At 37.8% G+C, this 19,287-nt stretch overlaps 1 protein-coding gene across 3 annotated transcripts in view; it reads right to left on the reverse strand.

Annotated features, from left to right (window-relative positions):
* Nucleotides 1-19,287, reverse strand: part of PCMT1 (protein-L-isoaspartate (D-aspartate) O-methyltransferase) — a 45,175-nt gene that overhangs the window by 12,217 nt on the left and 13,671 nt on the right. For all 3 annotated transcript variants that reach the window (XM_082730296.1, XM_082730295.1, XM_082730297.1), the window contains exons 2-6: nt 18,463-18,567; nt 16,842-16,873; nt 6,137-6,241; nt 3,920-4,040; nt 1,514-1,599 (exon numbers count right to left, since the gene is read on the reverse strand). In XM_082730296.1, coding sequence (XP_082586422.1) covers nt 1,514-1,599; nt 3,920-4,040; nt 6,137-6,241; nt 16,842-16,873; nt 18,463-18,567 — 449 coding nt within the window. The remainder of the gene's footprint in view (nt 1-1,513; nt 1,600-3,919; nt 4,041-6,136; nt 6,242-16,841; nt 16,874-18,462; nt 18,568-19,287) is intronic.

Consider the following 19,287-nt stretch of genomic DNA (forward strand, 5'->3'; position numbering starts at 1 on the left):
CTTTGCAGCATATCAACCCTTCAATTAAAATGTGTTAAAACCACCGGTTTATGGGAGGCCTAGGTGGCTCAGTGGGTTAAGCCTCTGCCTTCGGCTCAGATCATGATCTCAGGGTCCTGGGATCAAGCCCAGCATCAGACTCGCTGCTCAGCCGTGAGCCTGTGTCCCCCTCTCTCTCTGCCTGCCTCTCTGCCTACTTGAGACTTCTCTGTCAAATAAATAAATAAATAAAATCTTTTTAAAAAATAAAAAATAAAATAAAACCACTGGTTTAGTTTTAAAAAGGAAACAAACAACAGCAAAAGGTAACAGGACCAGAGAAAATAAGTAATTTTCTCAAAATCATTCAGTCAATAACCAGAACAAGTTCTCTAACTTTCAGCTTCTCATTAACTGATCTAAACATACAAATAAGAACCCTTCCAGACTGGGAAGTGGCCGAGACTGGGCAGAAGTGTCACTCTTAGCCCCTAGTCATCCACTCCAGAATGGTGGAAAACTCCAGACACCACAGAACTGAAGAACTCAGTGAACTTAACCAGGGATTATTAAGGGCTGACAGAAGGTCATCAGTCTTCCTGAAATAGAAAACCAAGATTGGGGGTGCCTAGGTGGCTTAGTCAGTTAAATATTCGACTCTTGATTTAGACTCAGGTCACGATCTTAGGGTCCTGGGATTAAGCCCCAAGTTGGGCTCTGCACACAACTCAGAGTCTGCCTGAGTTTCCCCGCATCCTCCTCCCTGCTTGTCGCACGTTCTCTCTAAAATTAAAAAAAACAAACAAAACAAAACAAAACAAAAACCAATTTTGTACTTAAATATTTTCTTGACTATGTAGCATACAATACTGGAATAGACGTCCCTCTCGCTGTAACTATGCAAACCCTACTATTCTTTCAGATTCAGTTCTAATTCCACTGTATGTAGTCTCCTTAGACCATGTATGTAGATTATTCCCTTAACTGTTCACATAAAGTTCTCTCCCTCACTTGAACTTATGACAGTACGAGGTTTCTTTTCCCTTCAATATATATTATGTGCTATGCACATATTATATATTAATGCAATGATACACTATCATTGCATTAATTTCCCTGTAATATGTACAACACATTTCTTCCAGAATATAAGCTTTGTGAGGCTAAAATGTATGACAAATACCTCCTGGTTTCACCCATGCACTTAGCAATCTTGCACATTCTGGTACTTCATAAAACACCAAGTGATTATCGTATCTGGAACTCCAGATGGATTTTCCTAACTCCACTGGCATACTAGTTCTTAGATGGATCAAATGCAATTTCAAGTAAGACAGCCACGAACTACGATTTAGTAATTTTCCAAGTCATTTATACAACTCTTTGCTTAAGAAAAAAACTGCCTACTAAGCGTAATTAAAATGCATGACATAAAAGTCTAATTATGTTTTGATCATCTAGAAGTCATTTCTCTTAAGTCTTTCACAGCTGTAGTTGATCCAAGCACAGAAACACAGGAAAAGACCCAACTCACTGCCTGCGGCACAACTGGCGCTGCAGCTCCTACATGAATAGCATCATAAGGGGCTTCTTCGGCATACCCCATTCTTCCATCCCCCACTGAAAGAAAAAAAATTATGCTTTAAAATCTGTTCAGAAAGAACTACCCAGTGTGAACAATTACAGGAGGCTTAAAGCAGAGCAAAGAGAAACTTCTAATAAATGATGCAGGAACAACTGGATATTCATGTGGAAAAAATATATACTTGAATCTCTATCTCTTACATGCACAAAAATCAATGTCAGACAGATCAAAGATCTAAATGGGAAAAGCTAAAATAATGCCTCTGCAAAATAAGACAGGGACATAGCTTCATGATTTTATCGTCTTTTTTTAAATGATTTTTATTCATTTATTTGTCAGAGAGAGAGAACACAAGCAGGGATAGTGGCAGGCAGAGGGAGAAGCAGCCCGATGTGGGACCTGATCCCAGTACCCTGGGATCATGAACTGAGCTGAAGGCAGATGCTTCACCGACTGAGTCACCCTGGTGTCCTGATTTTAGAGTAGCCTTAAAGAAGACACAGAAGGGGAGCCTAGGAGGCATAGTTGGTTAAGCATCTGACTTTTGGTGTTAGGTCAGGTCGTGATCTTAGGGTCATGAGGTGGGGCCCTATTTGGGGCTCGGCACTCAACAGAAGCGTGCTTCAGATTCTGTCTTCCTCTTCCCCTGTCCCTCCTACTCATGCTCACTCTCTTGCTCTAAAATAAATAAATTAATTTTTTTAAAAAAATGACACAGAAAATGCTATTAAGTCTGATACATTAAAATTTCTATTGGGGTGCTTAGGTGGCTCAGCCTATTAAGCATCATGATCCCAGGGTCCTCAGATGGAGGCCTGCATTGGGCTTACTGCTCAGCAGGGAATCTGCTTCTCCCTCTGCCCCTCCCCCCACTTGAGCATGCACTCTCTCAAATAAAAAAATAAACAAAATCTTAAAAAAATAAAATATTAAGTATTTCTATTAATCAAGAAGCACCAATATGAGTGAAAAGGCATGCTGCAGAGTGAAAGAAAAGATTTAATATGTATACATAAAGGGCTAATCTGTAGAGGTCCTACATATCAAAGAAAAATATAAACAACTCAGTATCTGAATAAGATATTTCACAAAGGAAGATATCCAAATGGTCAAGCATATGAAACAGTGTTTGACCTCACCAGTTGGGAGGAAAATACAAAATTAAAATCACAAAGACTTACTACTATACACTCACTAAGTGGGTAAAAAGAAAAATCTAGCAATACCGAGTGTTGATAAAACAAAGAGCACTAAAAACAATGATACATTGCTGATGGGAATGCAAATTGGTTCAATCACTTTTAAAAAGTTTTGCAATGTGTATGGTTACCCTATGAACCTGCAATAATGCTCTACCCAAATGAATGCTTGTCTGATGAGTGTACATACACATTTGGACCTCTTGTCCTCGTATGTTCACAGCAGTACTCTGAATATCCCCAAATTAAAAACAACCCAAAATATCCATCTACAGTAGAAAAAACAAACACATTTTGGTAATGTCCTTATAGTAAGATGTTATATAGCAAACAATAAAAATTAATTATACAAAAAAGATGGGTGAATCTTACAAACATAGTGAATGAAAGAAGTCATTCATCATAGAATATATACTGTATGATTCTGTTTATCTAATGCTCAAAATTAAATTGAGCATCATTTATGGATGTGCAACTAAGTAGTAAATACATAAAAGTAATGATGCTGGTTAGCACTTCTCCTGAAGGGAAAGAGTTCTGAGGAGAGAAAAGCAAGCAGGGGACATCCCAGCTACAATGCTGTTCCCCTTTCTAGATCAGTGTGATGATCAAGCAGGTATTTTTGTTAAGCTTCGCATTTATGCTCTCTGCATGTTTTAACGCTTGCTACTTCTCATAATAGTACAGTGTGCTCACATGGAAATATGTTCACTGTATACTGCTGAAAAAAGCAAACTACGAATGTATGAGCCAATTAAAAAGAAACTGTGTATATGTATATTTTTTCATATGTATATTTATGTCTACAAAACTTAAGATGGAAAAGAAGGGGTTTCTTTTTTACTTTACATATTTCTGCACTTTAAATTTTTCATAATGGACACTTGCTACTTTGCTATTACTTCTTCAAAAGCAATGAATAAAGAATTCAAAACATGAGCATTTTCTGAAATGGTTAACAGTCATATCACCACCGTGGTCAAGGTACAGCCAGCATAATATTTTACAATAACTGTTTTCCTCACCTAGTACTTAAAAGTGAATGTTTAAAAATAAAAAAAGCAAAAACTAGCTTGAGTATTATTTAGCTTGCATGGGATCTTCTGAAAACAAAAATCCTCCAGAGAGGAAATTTTCAAAGTTTTCTGATACTCACCAACAAGTTGCACTCTCCCTGAAGACAAAAGCATTGGATCGTCCTTTCTGACATTATTTATTGAGTCATCTACTAGTTCTTTAATGTGGTCAATTCCTATGACTTTTCCACTAGAGCCAACCTGGAAATGAGGGAATAATTCAATAGCTCACTGGCCTAAATTTGTCTTTCTGAAGTGTCATTAAAGTGTCTCCTCACCTAAAGTCACATTCTGCAATGAGAAATGAAGACAAACAGCTCAAGCCACCAATTAGATGGTCACTCAGTTTACTGCATTTACCAAATACAACTTTTTCAGTTATAACCCTCAAATGGATAATTACCTCTCAGTAATTAAGGAGATGGAGGTACAAAAACTTGCAATACTAAAAAAAAAAATCCTTTCTCTGAGTTCTCATTTTTAAACCCCACACCCTGAAATAAGACTTAACTGATTAACTAATAACTGACAAATATTAAATGCTTATTATTAATATTAAATATTAAAGCTTAATAATAAGTGCATAATAAACTAACATTAAATACTTAAACTGCATTTAACTAATATTAAATGGTAGTTGGTAAAATCATTTTTAATTCAATTCCATCTAAAAGTGTGAGTTTAAACATTAAAATGTTACATAAAAAATTGTATAGAGATTTCTATACCCGATTCTATTGCCATATGTGGAAAATATAAAATACATAAAAATATAAAAAGGTCCCAAGTATAAATATAAATTGTAAAATAAATTTAACAAAATATAAAGACTCTGCAGTCAGACAACCTGGGTTCACATCTAACCTTCATCACTTACAACTGTACAACCTTGGCAAGTTATTCTATGAATCAGGTTCCTCAGCTGTAAAATGATGAGGAAAAGGGTACATACTTCTTAAATGATGTGAGACTTAAATAAAAGAATACATGAAAAGCACTTAGAACACTCACTAGCACATCGTAAATATGTGAAAGACATTAACACTACTTTTAAAAAGGTAACTGAGAAATCTAATGATTTTTAAGAGGTGAATTTTTCTCTAAAACCATAAATACATCAAATATCAAGAACATGTCATTAATACTGTATCTAAGCATAAAAAAAATCCTGGGGTGCCTGGGTGGCTCAGTTGGTTAAGCATTTGCCTTTTGCTCAGGTCATGATCTCTGGGTCCTGGGACAGAGTCTTGTGTTGGGCTCCCTGCTTGGCTCTCCCTCTCTCTGCCCCTCCCCCTGCTCATGCTATCTCTCTTGTGTTCTTTTCCAGCGCACACTCTCTCTCAAATAAATAAAATCCTAAAAAACAAAAAAATTAAAAACTTGACATTCCATTAGGGAGCTTAACTTTTACAAAACAAGTAAGACAACTGAAAAGAAATACCTGAGTCGTCTTATGTAACAAGCACTGTTCTGGATGCTTAGGATACATCAACGGGAAAAAAAAAATCAAGTAAAATTCCCACCCTCCCTGGAGCTTACATGCTGGTGGTCTGCCAGTTAAATATGTACAGTAAGCTAAATGGATTCTAAAAGATGCATCATCCATAAATCCCAACCTAACTAGACCAGAATCTTCCTATCTAGCCTTCAGGGACAAGATTTTTCGTAATAATCAAATTGATTTGATTATCTGAGCACAGGTAACTCTAGACGGACTCAGGAGAGTCACTAACCAAGATAAGCTTCTGATGACAAAACTCGAAGTATAATAAGGCATTTTTCTAAGAGTACTTTTCTTAATATAAAAGAAGCTCTACTCTCATTTCTAATAACCCTATAGGAGTGTTTGGAAATCAGATGCTCTACATCATTTTCTGCCAGCTGAGAATCTGGAAGAAGGCAGTCTGGAAGCTACTGGTTGCCATCTTGTGATCACAAGGGAAGAGCCTGACTGAAGCCAACATTTGGAGGAAAGCAAAGCCAAACTAAGAACCAAAGAGAAACCCACTGTCAGTAACAACGTCTGATCTTCTTTTGAATCCAGCCACACAAAAAGCCAGATACACTTTGGACTTTTCCATTATATAAACCAAATAAATTCCCCTTTGGGACCGAATTTGGACCATTATCTTCTGTTATTTGCAACAACAAAAAACCCTAAGTGATACATGTTCCAACTGCTATATTAGTAGAATTTAAAAAAACAAAAAAAAACCTCCAAAACTGCTAGTAAAAAAATGTACAGCCAAATATATAATATGCTTCTCCTGGAATGGAATGAAAAATAAAGCTCTTACCATACGTGCAAAACATGCAGTAAGGATTCCACTTCCAGATCCTACATCGAGAGCTTTAGCTCCTTCATGCAATTGATCAAATAGAAGTTCTAGCGCATATGCATGCTGCCAAAAGAAAACAAAGCAAATATTCATTTCTTTTCAAGACTCTATAAAGTATATATACCATGGCATATAAAGTTTCCAACTTCATACCAATTTTTCTACTACTGTCACCAACAAGATAATGAAAACACAACATATTATATACTTAGATTTACAGAATTATGTAAGAAAGTTTTCACTGATTAAATTACATTTATATAAAATGTTTTAGTAGGGGCGCCTGGGTGGATGCCTTCAGCTCAGGTCATCATCCAAGGTCTTGGGATCCAGCCCCACATCATGCCCCACCTCAGGGTCCCTGTTCAGCGGTGAGCCTGCTTCTCCCTCACCCTCTGTTCCTCCTTTTTCTGCTCTCTCATTCACACTCTCTCAAATAAAGAAACAAAATCTTTTAAAAAATAAAATAAAATAACATGTTTTAGTAAATTTAGATCTCCAGTGTGTGAATTTTTAAATTTTAATTAATTCGAAGTCAAAAGCTACAAAAGGTTTTACAGTTAAGTCTCTACCCCACCCCTGTCCATAACCTTTTCCACCCCCAACCAATTTCACTCCCTAAAGGCAATCTATGTTGTCAGTTTCTTATGATTCCTTTCAAACATACCTATTCTATGCATACACAAGCAAATATGAATCTATTTTTTAATTTATTATATCTTGAAGAACCTTTTTTTTTAAAGATGTTATTTATTTATTTGACAGAGAGAGAGATCGCAAGTAGGCAGAGAGGCAGGCAGAGAGTGGGGGGAAAGCAGGTTCCCTGCTGAGCAGAGACCCCTCAACACACTCCATGCGGGACTTGGTCCCAGGACCCTGATATCATGACCTTAGCCAAAGGCAGAGGTCCAACCCACTGAACCACCCAGGCACCCCTTGAAGAACCTTTCTTATCAATACTTTTTTTTAAGGTTTCTTTTTAAGATTTTTATTTACTTATTTGACAGAGTGCAAGTGAGCACAAACAAGGGGAGCAGCAGGCAGGAGGAGAGGGAGAAGCAAGCTCTCTGCTAAACAGAGAACCCAAGGTGGGTTCCCAGGACCCTGGGATCATGACCAGAACTGAAGACAGCCGTTTACCGGCTGAGCCACCCAGGCGCCCCTTTCTTATCAATAATTAAATAGCCCATTCATTCCTTTCTGAGACTGAGACGTATATTCTTATACGTATAATAAGAAAACACACCCCCAAAAAAATCCCTAATGAGAGATATTTAACTTAGCTCCAATCTTCTGTAACAAAAGGGATGAAATAATCTTAAAAGCTGTACATATAGGATAATATAATCTTTATAAAAATCTTATAAAGTGGGACACTTGGGTAGCTCAGTCAGTTAAGTATCTGACTCTTGGTTTCGCCTCAGGTCCTGATCTCATGGGTCATGAGATCGAGCCCCACACCCAGCTCCACAATCAGCAGGAGTCTGCTTAGATACTCTGCCCCTTCCCAAACTAGTGCATGCAGACTCTCTCTCTCTCTCAAATAAATAAGTAAAATCTTTAAAAAATAAATAAATAAATCTTGGGGCACCTGGGTGGCTCAGTGGGCTAAAGCCTCTGTCTTTGGCTCAGGTGGATCAAGCCCTGCATCAGAATCTCTGCTCAGCAGGGAGCCTGCTTCCTCCACTCCCAGCACCACCACCCCCACTCTTCCTGACTCTCTGCCTACGTGCAATCTGTCAAATAAATAAAATAAAATTTTTTAAAAAAATCTTGTAAGTGTATCTATAGGATAAGTTCCTAGAAGAAGAACTGAGGAGGGTCAAAGGATATATATTTTTATGTTTACAGTATATACAAATTACTAATTAAATAAAATCATATTGGATATACTTAAGACCAAACCGAGAAATAAAGCCTTTTCTACTCCCTCCTCTTTATAAATTTACATTTCAATGCTTTTCCAAAATATGGAGTTAGAACTAATAAATATTATCTCAAAAGCTGTCCTTAGGGACGCCTGGGTGGCTCAGTTGGTTAAGCAGCTGCCTTCGGCTCAGGTCATGATCCCAGCGTCCTGGGATCGAGTCCCACATCGGGCTCCTTGCTCCGCAAGGAGCCTGCTTCTCCCTCTGACTCTGCCTTCCACTCTGCCTGTGCTCGCTCTCGCTCTCTCTCTCTGACAAATAAATAAATAAAATATTAAAAAAAAAAAAAAAAAAAAGCTGTCCTTAAATGCCTGCTATGTTCATTATTAAAAATCATCAAATGGGGGGGTGCCTGGGTGGCTCAGCTGGTTTAGCAATTGCCTTTGGCTCAGGTCATGATCCTGGAGTCCCAGGATCGAGTCCCATAGTAGGCTCACTACTCAGCAGGGAGACTGTTTCTTCCTCTGATCCTCCCCACTCCCACGCTCACTCTTTCTCTCATTCACTCTCTCTCAAATAAATAAAATCTTAAAAAAAAAAAAATCAGCAGAGGGGCACCTGGATGGCTCAGTCTCTTAAATGGTTTGGTTCAGGTCATAATTTCAGGGTCATGGGATTGAGCCCTACAAAGGGCTCCACATTCAGCATGGAGTCTGTTGTTCCCCTACAACCCATTCTCTAGAATAAATAAATAAAATATTTAAAAGGAATAAAAGAAAAAATTTTAAGCATTAGAAACAGGTAATGTTCAAAATGGAGGACAGACTGTAAACTCCCTATTTAGAAAACTAATTTAGGTGACCAAAGCCTTAGAGCCTAAGGAACCAGCTAGAGAGCAGGCTCTCTAGCCTGCTAGGACACAGGAAACAATCTGATCTTCATCTAGGTTACACATATACATATGTGAACATTCATTAAGCTATACACTTAAGATCTGTGTATTTTTCCAAGTGTGTATAATAATTTAAAACATTATCAAGGGGCACTTGGATGGTGCACTCAGTTAAGCATCTGACTCTCGGTTTCAGTTCAGGTCATGATCTCAGGTCCTGGGATTGAGGCCCATATCAGGCTCCACACTCAGCACGGAGTCTGCTTGTCCCTCTCCCTCTGTTCCTCCCCCTGCTCTCTCTCTCTCTCTCTTTCAGATGGATAAATAAAATCTTTTAAAAAAGTAAAGTTATTGGGATGCCTGGGTGGCTCAGTTGGTTAAGCAGCTGCCTTCGGCTCAGGTCATGATCCCAGCGTCCTGGGATCGAGTCCCACATCGGGCTCCTTGCTCCACAGGGTGCTTGCTTCTCCCTCTGACTCTGCCTGCCACGCTGCCTGTGCTCACTCTCACTCTTTCTCTCTCTCTGACAAATAAATAAATAAAATCTTTAAAAAAAATAAAAATAAAAATAAAAATAAAATAAAAAAGTAAAGTTATTGAAAAGACTATTTATTCCAATAACTAACAGTGGACGATCAGATACCATGCCCCCCAGCCAATGTGATGAAACAAAAAAAAAAAACCATTAGGCAGTATTCTTGAAAAGGAAAAGAGAAAGAAAAAAAAAAAAGGTGTGTGTGTCAGTGTGTGTGTGGGGGGGGGGGGTAGTAAGTTAAAATACACTAGCAAACAATTAACCAAATTTAGAATATGGGAAATTCTATAGGACAAATGGACAGCTTTGTTTTATTTTGTTTTTAAGAATTTACTTATTTGAGGGAGATTGGAGAGGGAGGGAAAAAGCAGAGGGCAGGGGTAGAGGGAGAGGGAAACAGAAACTTAGGCAGACTCTGCCTTGAATGTGGAGCCCGACATAGGACTTGATCTCACAACCCTGAGATCAGGACCTGAGCTGAAACCAAGAGTTGCACACTCAACCGATTATGCCATACAGGCTCCCCCAAATGGATGAGTTTTGTCAGTAAATAAGTGGTACTTTAAAAAACGAAGGGGTCTTTTAAAATTAAAAGGTACGAAAAAGACTGAAAAAAACTAAAAAGATGCAAAGTCTGGACCTTGTTTGGATCCTGATTTAAGCAAATTAACCATAAAACAATTTTTTTAAAACACTTGGTACAGTCTGAGCATGAACTATGCGTAAGATATTAATATACTAAGGAACATTTTTAGGTATGATATAGTATTGTAGTCATGTTATTAAAGTAATCAGATTTATACTTAAATATTTAGGGGTGAATAATATCATGTTTGGGATCTGGTTTTAAATAGTTCAGCAAGAATGAAACAAAGATAAAATAGGATTAACAAATTATGGGTAATTATTAAAGGTGACGATGGCTACATGAGGGTTCATTATATTATTCTATTTGTATATGTGGTGTTGGAAACTTTCCACATTAAAAAGTTAAAACAGAAAAAAGTTAAGGCTACTATTCCACAACTAATGTAAAAAAAGGCCTTTAATAGATATAACTACACACAATCCAAGGGTTTTCAAACAGTGTTCCAGAAAGTCATTAAGGTTCCAAAAAAGCCTATTAGTGATAACACACAAATGCATACTGAAGGATGGGTGTGCTTTGGGGAAAGAGTTTTACAGAACTAACTTTATCAATTTTTCACATAGACTGCTTTACAAAAGAGGTTCTTGACTGAAGAGTGAAAAACACTTGTGTTATGAAAAAGAGTTCTGGATTAAATATAAATAGCAGCTTTCAGCAGACTCTTACAATAATCAGTTATGAGGTTTAATAATTTCTACTAATAAGATAGTAAGTATGGCCTAGAATAGGGAAGTAGTCAAAGAAACAAAATAAGTCCTACAATATCTGGCTTTCCTGATCCAGAAATCAAAGGACAAGAAGGAAGCTTCTGAAGGTGCTAATCCTCAACCTACAGTCAGTACTGTACCATCTTAATTCCAAAAAAGCCTCAGGAATCTTTTTTTTTTTTTTAAGATTTTATTTATTTATTTGTCAGGCATAGAGGGAGAACGAGCGAGTGAGCACAGGCAGACAGAGAGGCAGGCAGAGGCAGAGGGAGAAGCAGGCTCCCTGCCGAGCAAGGAGCCTGATGTGGGACTCGATCCCAGGACGCTGGGATCATGACCTGAGCCGAAGGCAGCCGCTTAACCAACTGAGCCACCCAGGCGTCCCAGGAATCTTTTTTTAAAGTACCTGGGCGCCTGGGTGGCTTGGTGGGTTAAAACCTCTGCCTTTGGTTCAGGTCATGATCCCTGGATCAGGCCCAGCATCAGGCTCTCTGCTCAGCAGGGAGCCTGCTTCCCCCTCCCTCTCTCTGCCTGCCTCTCTGCCTACTTGTGATCTCTATCAAATAAATTAAAAAAAAAAAAAGAAGTATGATGAGTTATTATTAAAGACCCATCCAGAGGTAAAATGTCAAGGCCTTCAATCACAATTGCTACCTTTTTTTCTACTTTTATCAGCCTAGCTAATATTTTTCTGGATAACCCATGTTTATCTCTGAATTCTCAAACTAAGTTTTTTAGAAGTTCTTTTTTTTTATAATTATGAAAAATTTTAAAAGCACAAATACATTGAATACACTTTTTTCCTTATATACAGTCACCAACTTTATATATTGTGCCAACTGTTTTACAAAACCATCTGAAAATAGGCTGTAGACATCACGATACTTCACCCCAAAATACTTCAGCATGAATCTGCTAAAAAAAACTAGGACATCTCCCTTTGCAACCACATCACCATTAACACACTCAAGAAAATAATCAACTTAGTATCATCTAACATACACACCATACTCGAATTTCAACAGTACCCAAAATGTTTTTTTCTTTATTATTCTTTTTTTTAAAGATTTTATTTATTTGACAGAGAGAGAGAGATCACAAGCAAGCAGAGAGGCAGAGAGAGAGGGGAAGCAGGCTCCCCGCTGAGCAGAGAGCCCCATGTGGGGCCCAATCCCAGGACCCTGAGATAACAATCTGAGCCGAAGGCAGAGGCTTAACCCACTGAGCCACCCAGGTACCCTCCAAAATGTTCTTTACAGCTGTTTTTTCCCTAGTCCTTTCAAGGTTCATGCACTTGATTTGTCAATATTAAATATTCCCCCCTCAATTCTCCTCTACCCACCACTTCTCTACTCTTCAGAACAACTGACTCCTTTAAGAAGTCCTGTTTGACTGTTCCACATAATACCCCATATTCTAGATTTCCTCAATTTCCTCAGGGTTAGACTCAGATCCAAGACTTATCAAGAACAGCACACGAGGCTTGCTAGGCACCTCCCACTGTATCACATCAGGAAGCACATAATGTTGGGCCACCTCACCTCTGGACTTGCCAAGCTCAACCCACTCAGTCAATGTGGTAACAACTAGATCACTATTTTAAAGGCCTAATTTTCTCTTTGTAATCAGTAATATGTACAGTAATAATTTGAGACTACTTGAACACTTTTGTTCCAATAACCTTCCCCTAAATTGTTTTAATTGATGATCTCTGCCCAATTCAATCATTATATTGATGACTACAAAATAATGATTTTTTAAAAAGTTCTTTTATTCCCTCCATATGTATTAATTGCCATTCTTCTTTTTTTCATTTTTGTTTCTGACTTGCTTTTTTAAAAAATCCCTATGAACTCATGTATTTTTGTTTCTTAATTCACAATGTTATAATCCATTATCTTCATTATCTATCATTTTTCAATTTTCAAATTGTCTACAATTTGATCTCTGGGAATCTCTTCAAACCTGCTCCTATGTCCTTCCAACATCACCTCATAAACCTTTGAGTACTTCCTCACTTTCTAGTATTCAGTTACTTCTCCAAGGAGCTCTAGTCTCGTTTAGTGAGAAATGATATTGAGGATTCAGTATCTGCTCACATCTACCAGGCTGCCATTTTAACAGGTTGCTTTTAATCTCTTGCCCAATGCATACAGCACATTTTCAATTAAGACTCTGGAAAATACTCCAGGATTATAGATACTTCTAAGCAAGTCTGTGATTTCAAAGTTCATTAAACAGAGATGTCATTTCTCTCTGCTCTTCACTTTCTGTTTTTCTTTAAACACTTCTCAGATCTATGCAATAAATGATACAAAATCACAAATGCTTTTTCACATAACACAATCATTACTGTTTTATTCTCCTCACATCCTGGTTCAGCAAGCATCAAAGGACAGTGTAGTATTACTGTTTGTACATACATACATACATACATATAGATGCACTGTGTGACTATATACATACACATAAATACACACATTTTCCTTATTAAGAGACAGCGGTAAGGATATATAAGTGATTAAAAATGCATCCTTTTTTGCTGCCTGCGTGGCTCCCAGTGGGTTAAGCATCTGCCTTCAGGGCAGGTCATCATCCCAGGGTCCTGGGATTGAGCCCCACATCTGCCTCCCTGCTTAATGGGGAGTCTGCTTCTCCCTCTCCCTCTGCCTCTCTCCCTGCTTGTGCTCACTTGCATGTGCATGCTCTCACTCTCTCAAATAAATAAAATCTTTAAAAGTAAATAAATAAAATAAGTAAATCAATATTTTTAAAAAACAAAACTATTCCTATTCCATGGTCAAAAAACACAAAGAAGTGGGCATCTGGCTGGCTCAGTCAGAGAAGCATGCAACTCTTGATCTTGGAGTTGGAGAGTTCAAGCACAGAGATTACGTAAATAAACTTAAAACAAGAGAGAGAGTGAGAAGAAAGCAGAAACTGGTAACATGTAGAGGGTACAGAGTGAAAAGGAGATCTCACTTTCAATACCAACCCTCTAATCATCTACTTCTGACCTTAGAAGAAACCATTTTTAGTTTTCATGCCTAGAGGAAGACATATGTGTGTATGTATATGGGCAGATTTGATTTTCGTATATTATAGAATACTATAAATACTCTTCTGTACTCTACTTTTATACTTAATGTTTCCTGAACATCTTGCCATATTGGGACTTGCAGAGATTCCTCATTTAACAACTTTGCAGTATATCTCACTGTATGGATGTACTGCAATTATTAACCATCCATTATTAGTGGACTATCAATGATCACTATTTTTTTTCCCTTTATAACTAATGGGACAATGAACATCTTTAGTCATTTTGTACCTATAAAAATATACCATAGGATAAATATCTTGAAATAAAACTGAAGAGTGAAAGGTTTATCTATTTCACATTTTATAAATTTGCCTAATTGCCTTCCAACACTATCAATTTCCTCTCAACAAAAAAGTATGTAACTGTTTCCCTCTTTCCAATATAAAGTATTAAACTTTTTGACCTCTGACAATCTGATAGGTGAAAAATGGTACTTCACTACAATTCTAATGTGTTTTTTACTAAGCATATAAATATAAATGAAAATGACGTTTTTTTTCATTTGTTTAAGCGCTAATGTCATCTGTATTTCTTTTTCTATGAACTATCATTCTTGTACTTTGTACTTTAACTACATTCTTTTGGGTTCACCAGTCTTTCACTTCTTACTTTACAGGATATACACCCACATTTGTATATGGAAATATGCCCTAGATTGTTGTATGTATTATAAATATTTCCCAGGGCGCCTGGGTGGCTCAGTGGGTTAAGCCGCTGCCTTCAGCTCAGGTCATGATCTCAGGGTCCTGCAATCAAGTCCCGCGTCGGGCTCTCTGCTCAGCAGGGAGCCTGCTTCCTCCTCTCTCTCTCTCTGCCTGCCTCTCTGCCTACTTGTGATCTCTCTCTGTCAAATAAATAAAATCTTTAAAATAAATAAATAAATATTTCCCTCAGTTTTTCTTCTTTTAATTTTGCTTGTAACATCTTTTTCTCTGCAGAAATCCTAAATTTTTATGTTGCAAAATACATGTTTTTAATGGCTCCTCTTTTGTCATGTTTTATAAAGTCATTTCTAGAGGCACCCGGTGGCTCAATCGTTAAGCGTCTGCCTTTGGCTTGGATCATGATCCCAGGGTTCTGGGATGGAGCCCTGCATCGGACTCTCTGCTTGGCGGGAAGCCTGCTTCTCCCTCTCTCACTCCCCCTGCTTATGTTCCCTCTCTCGCTATGTCTCTGCCAAATAAATAAATAAAATCTTTAAAAAATAAAAAGTCATTTCTAGGGGCACCTGGGTGGCTCAGGCTCTTGATTTTAGCTGAGGTCATGATCTCAGGGTCATGAGAGCCCCACACCAGACTCCACACTCAGCAGGGAGCTGACTCCCTCCTTCCCTCAGCCCCTCTCTCTAAAATAAATAAATAAATCTTTTGAAAATAAATTTAGAAATAAAGTTTGTTTTTTTTTTTTTAAGATTTTATTCATTTGTTTGACAGAGACAGCAAGAGAGGGAACATAGGCAGGGGGACAGTGGAAGAGGGAAAAGCAGGCTTCCTGCTGAGCACGGAGCCCAATGTAGGGCTCAATCCCAGGACCCTGGAATCATGCCTTGAGCTGAAAGTAGACACTTTACAAGTGAGCCGCCCACGCACCCCAAGTCATTTCTATTTAAAGTTCATAAATAATGATTTTCCTATATTTTCACCTAGTGTAATTATCAGTTCATCATAAATATATGTAAATTTATTTTAATATAAAGAAGGCTTTACATTTAAATAAGAGCTTCTCCAATCCCAAATACTCTCAGAGAATCAGAAAAGCTATTGTTCTTCTCCCCCAAAACCAACAGAGTACTCATTCAAATAACTGACATTTAAAACCCAAGAAAATTCCCAACAGATTAAAAGTGCCAGATAACTTAAAATAGGTCCTTCTCAAAGTTATATAAAGCTTCATAGCTGCTATACTTGACCAATCCCTAATGGATTTTCCAAATAAGATATAAAATAAAAGAAATACTATTCAACTTAGATTTTTTAAATATATCCATTGTATTATTTATAATAGTCTCTTCCTTGGGGCACTTGGGAGGCTCAGTCAGTTAAGTGGCTGCCTTTGACTCAGGTCCCGATCCCAGGATCCTAGGATCGAGCGCCCCATCAGGCTCCTTGCTCAGTGAGGAGCCTGCTTCTCTCTCTGTCTGCTGCTTCCCTGGCTGTGCTCTTTCTCTCTGATAAATAAATAAAATCTTAATAAAATATATTCTTTCCTTAATTTGTTCATCACTAAAGAACCTTTTATATCCCATTTTTATATGATTAGATAATAATGACAACCAACAAAAACTTTAATGACAATATCGACCAAAAAGACTTCTCTCTATATGTCATGTATTAAGAATAAGAGGTTCGGGGCGCCTGGGTGGCTCAGTGGATTAAGCCTCTGCCTTCAGCTCAGTTCATGATCTCAGGGTCCTGGGATTGAGCCCCACATCAGGCTCCTTGCTCAGTGGGGAGCCTGCTTCCCCCTCTCTCTCTGCCTGCCTCTCTGACAACTTGTGATCTCTCTCTCTCTGTCAAATAAATAAAATATTTTAAAAAAAGGTATTTATTTAAAAAAAACCGGTTCATTACCAATCTACATAACTCATAGATGATAAAATTGATCTAATTACAAATTCAACTTTTTTTTTTAAAGATTTTATGTATTTATTTGACAGAGAGAGATCACAAGTAGGCAGAGAGGCAGGCAGAGAGAGAGAGAGAGGAGGAAGCAGGCTCCCTGCTGAGCAGAGAGCCCAATGCGGGACTCGATCCCAGGACCCTGAGATCATGACCTGAGCCGAAGGCAGCGGCTTAACCCACTGAGCCACCAGGCACCCCAAATTCAACTTTTTTAAAGCCCTTTTTAATGAAGAAACATCTTAGAGGGAAAATGGGATCAATTTATCCAAATGACCAAAGTCAACTTACCATGTGTGGAGCACTGATGGTTGCTTGGAAACCTGCAAAAGAAGAAGAGAACTACTGACACATTCAGCTGCAAAAACATACCAGATAACTCCACATAACTCCTTTCCTAACATTCACAAATTCTTTTTCATAATAATATTTTCTGTTTTTAGGATCTCAAGAAAATAAAACTTTTATTTTGCATTTTAGAGTACTGTCAAGCAGCAGTTAAAATGAGAAAATACAATCATGCCAAAGGCTAATATGCTCATTTAGTACAACACTCCCACTATTTCCAAAAATTTCTTCTGCCACAGTTAGCTAACATACAGTTGTCAAGAAGTTGAGTTGGTGTTTATGACTTGTTTTCTCTCCAGGTTTATAAAAAGAAAATAAACTTCTATATATATATATATCAGGCATGCAAAATCTCTGAAAATTACCTCCTATTTCTGGCAACTTATTGGGCAACTGGCAATCAGAGTAGCTTGAGACTAAAAAACTATCTCAGTTTACTCTATATACTATTGCGTGATGGTAATTCATAATCTTTTCTCAGTTTTTAGCTTTCAAGTTTTTTCTTCCAGTGCTGCTTTCTCGAAACTTATTTACCTGCTTCTGCATCTGAAGCAATTTTCACTGAGCGGTGGTAGCAGGTGCCTTCGGGGTTCAGAAGCTCCCCAGGATCTTCTCTGCTGTTAGAGTGCTTCAAAAGAAGAAAGCATGGCAGCTGGCAGACAGAATCCTGAGGCCCTTCTAAGCCTCAAAGGCGCCCACTGCCAAGGCTCAGCAGTTCATCAAAACCTGCTTCAGGTTTTACTAAAACCAAGCACAAACCAAAAAATTCAGGGCAAGTGAAACAGAGAAGTCAGTAACCATTTAATTATACTTATTTCCTTTAATATTCATTTACAAAATTGATGTTAATGTCAAAAAAACTTTAGTCATTAAGGCCCTAAAGAAAGCTCAGCACTCAGCTTAAACTTAAATTTTCATTAAAAGTATGTTTCAAGGGCCACCTGGGTGGCTCAATGGGTTAAATAAAGCCTCTGCCTTCGGCTCAGGTCATGATCCCAGAGTCCTGGGATCGAGCTCCACATCAGGCTCTCTGCTCAGCAGGGAGCCTGCTTTCCCTCCTCTCTCTCTTTCTCTGCCTCTCTGCCTACTTGTGATCTCTGCCAAATAAATAAACAAATCTTAAAAAAAAAAAAGTATGTTTCAAGAAAAATATTTAAAATATTCTTTATAGGGGCGCCTGGGTGGCTCAGTGGGTTAGGCCTCTGCCTTCGGCTCAGGGTCCTGGGATCAAGCCCCGCATCAGGCTTTCTGCTCAGCAGGGACCTGCTTCCCCCTCCCTCTGCCTACTTGTGATCTCTGTCAAATAAATAAATAAAATATTTTTTAAAAAATAAAATAAAACTCTTTATATATACTATATATAGTTTGAAAAAATAGAAAAAATACTTAATACATAACATCATTTTATTGAAAATGCCTGTTTGGAATTAAGACACTTAACTGAGGCATAAAATTCACACTAGCAAGGTAATAATAAATATCTGTGTCCCAGTCCATTTTTACTTAACAAAAATTATACAGTAAGTGAGCAAAAACGTGACATTTTGAGAAGTCCAGACCTTACCTATTGATTGTGGAGAATCCATATAAGGATTACATTTTGCATAGTGGGAACGGTCTGTGGCCAGCATTACTTCAAATACTTTATCTGTTTTGATGATTCCATTTTCTGAAATGAATGAGGCAAACATTTTAAGCTAGGAGTGAGATGCCTAGATGTACTTTAGAATTTACTTTGGTTGCACTGGAGAGCAAGACTGGAAGTTGTTGCAATGGCCCAGGTAAATACAACCTGGTCTTCAGTGATGACACAAGGATGAAGAAAAGTAGAAGGATTTGAGTTATATTTAATAGATAATATATACCTAACTAACTAGCTTTGGAGGAAAGATAATGGGTAATGGTTCAGATGCTGATATCATCCACTAATTTGCAAAATCCTGGAAAAGCAGCAGAGTTAAGGAGGAAAAGGATAACTTAGTTATTTGTTAGTGGCTATAAACCATGCAAGTGGAGATATACAGCAGTCCACTGAACACGTGGCTCTGGAGCTCAGGAAAGAGATCTAGGACAGTGATATAGACTTCTAGTAATATAGATGGTAACTGAAGCAATGAAAGTGAACTCAAGCAGTCAGGGAAGAATACACAAAGAAGAAAAACAAAAGCAAACATTGAAGAGATGTTCAAAGGAAGTGGAACCTTCAAAGATTATGACAAAAAGCAGCTACGTGATGAAAATCAAGTAGATAAACTTACAAAGCCCAAGAAAGCAAGGTCAATGATTATATTTGGCTTCCCCAATGAACTATAAATTCTTTGAGATTAAGTATACAATGTTAAACTCAAATAACCCTCATGGTACCATACACAGTTATTATTCAGTAAAG

This window comes from Mustela nivalis (assembly GCF_964662115.1).
Source record: "Mustela nivalis genome assembly, chromosome: 5".
Classification (NCBI taxonomy): domain Eukaryota; kingdom Metazoa; phylum Chordata; class Mammalia; order Carnivora; family Mustelidae; genus Mustela; species Mustela nivalis.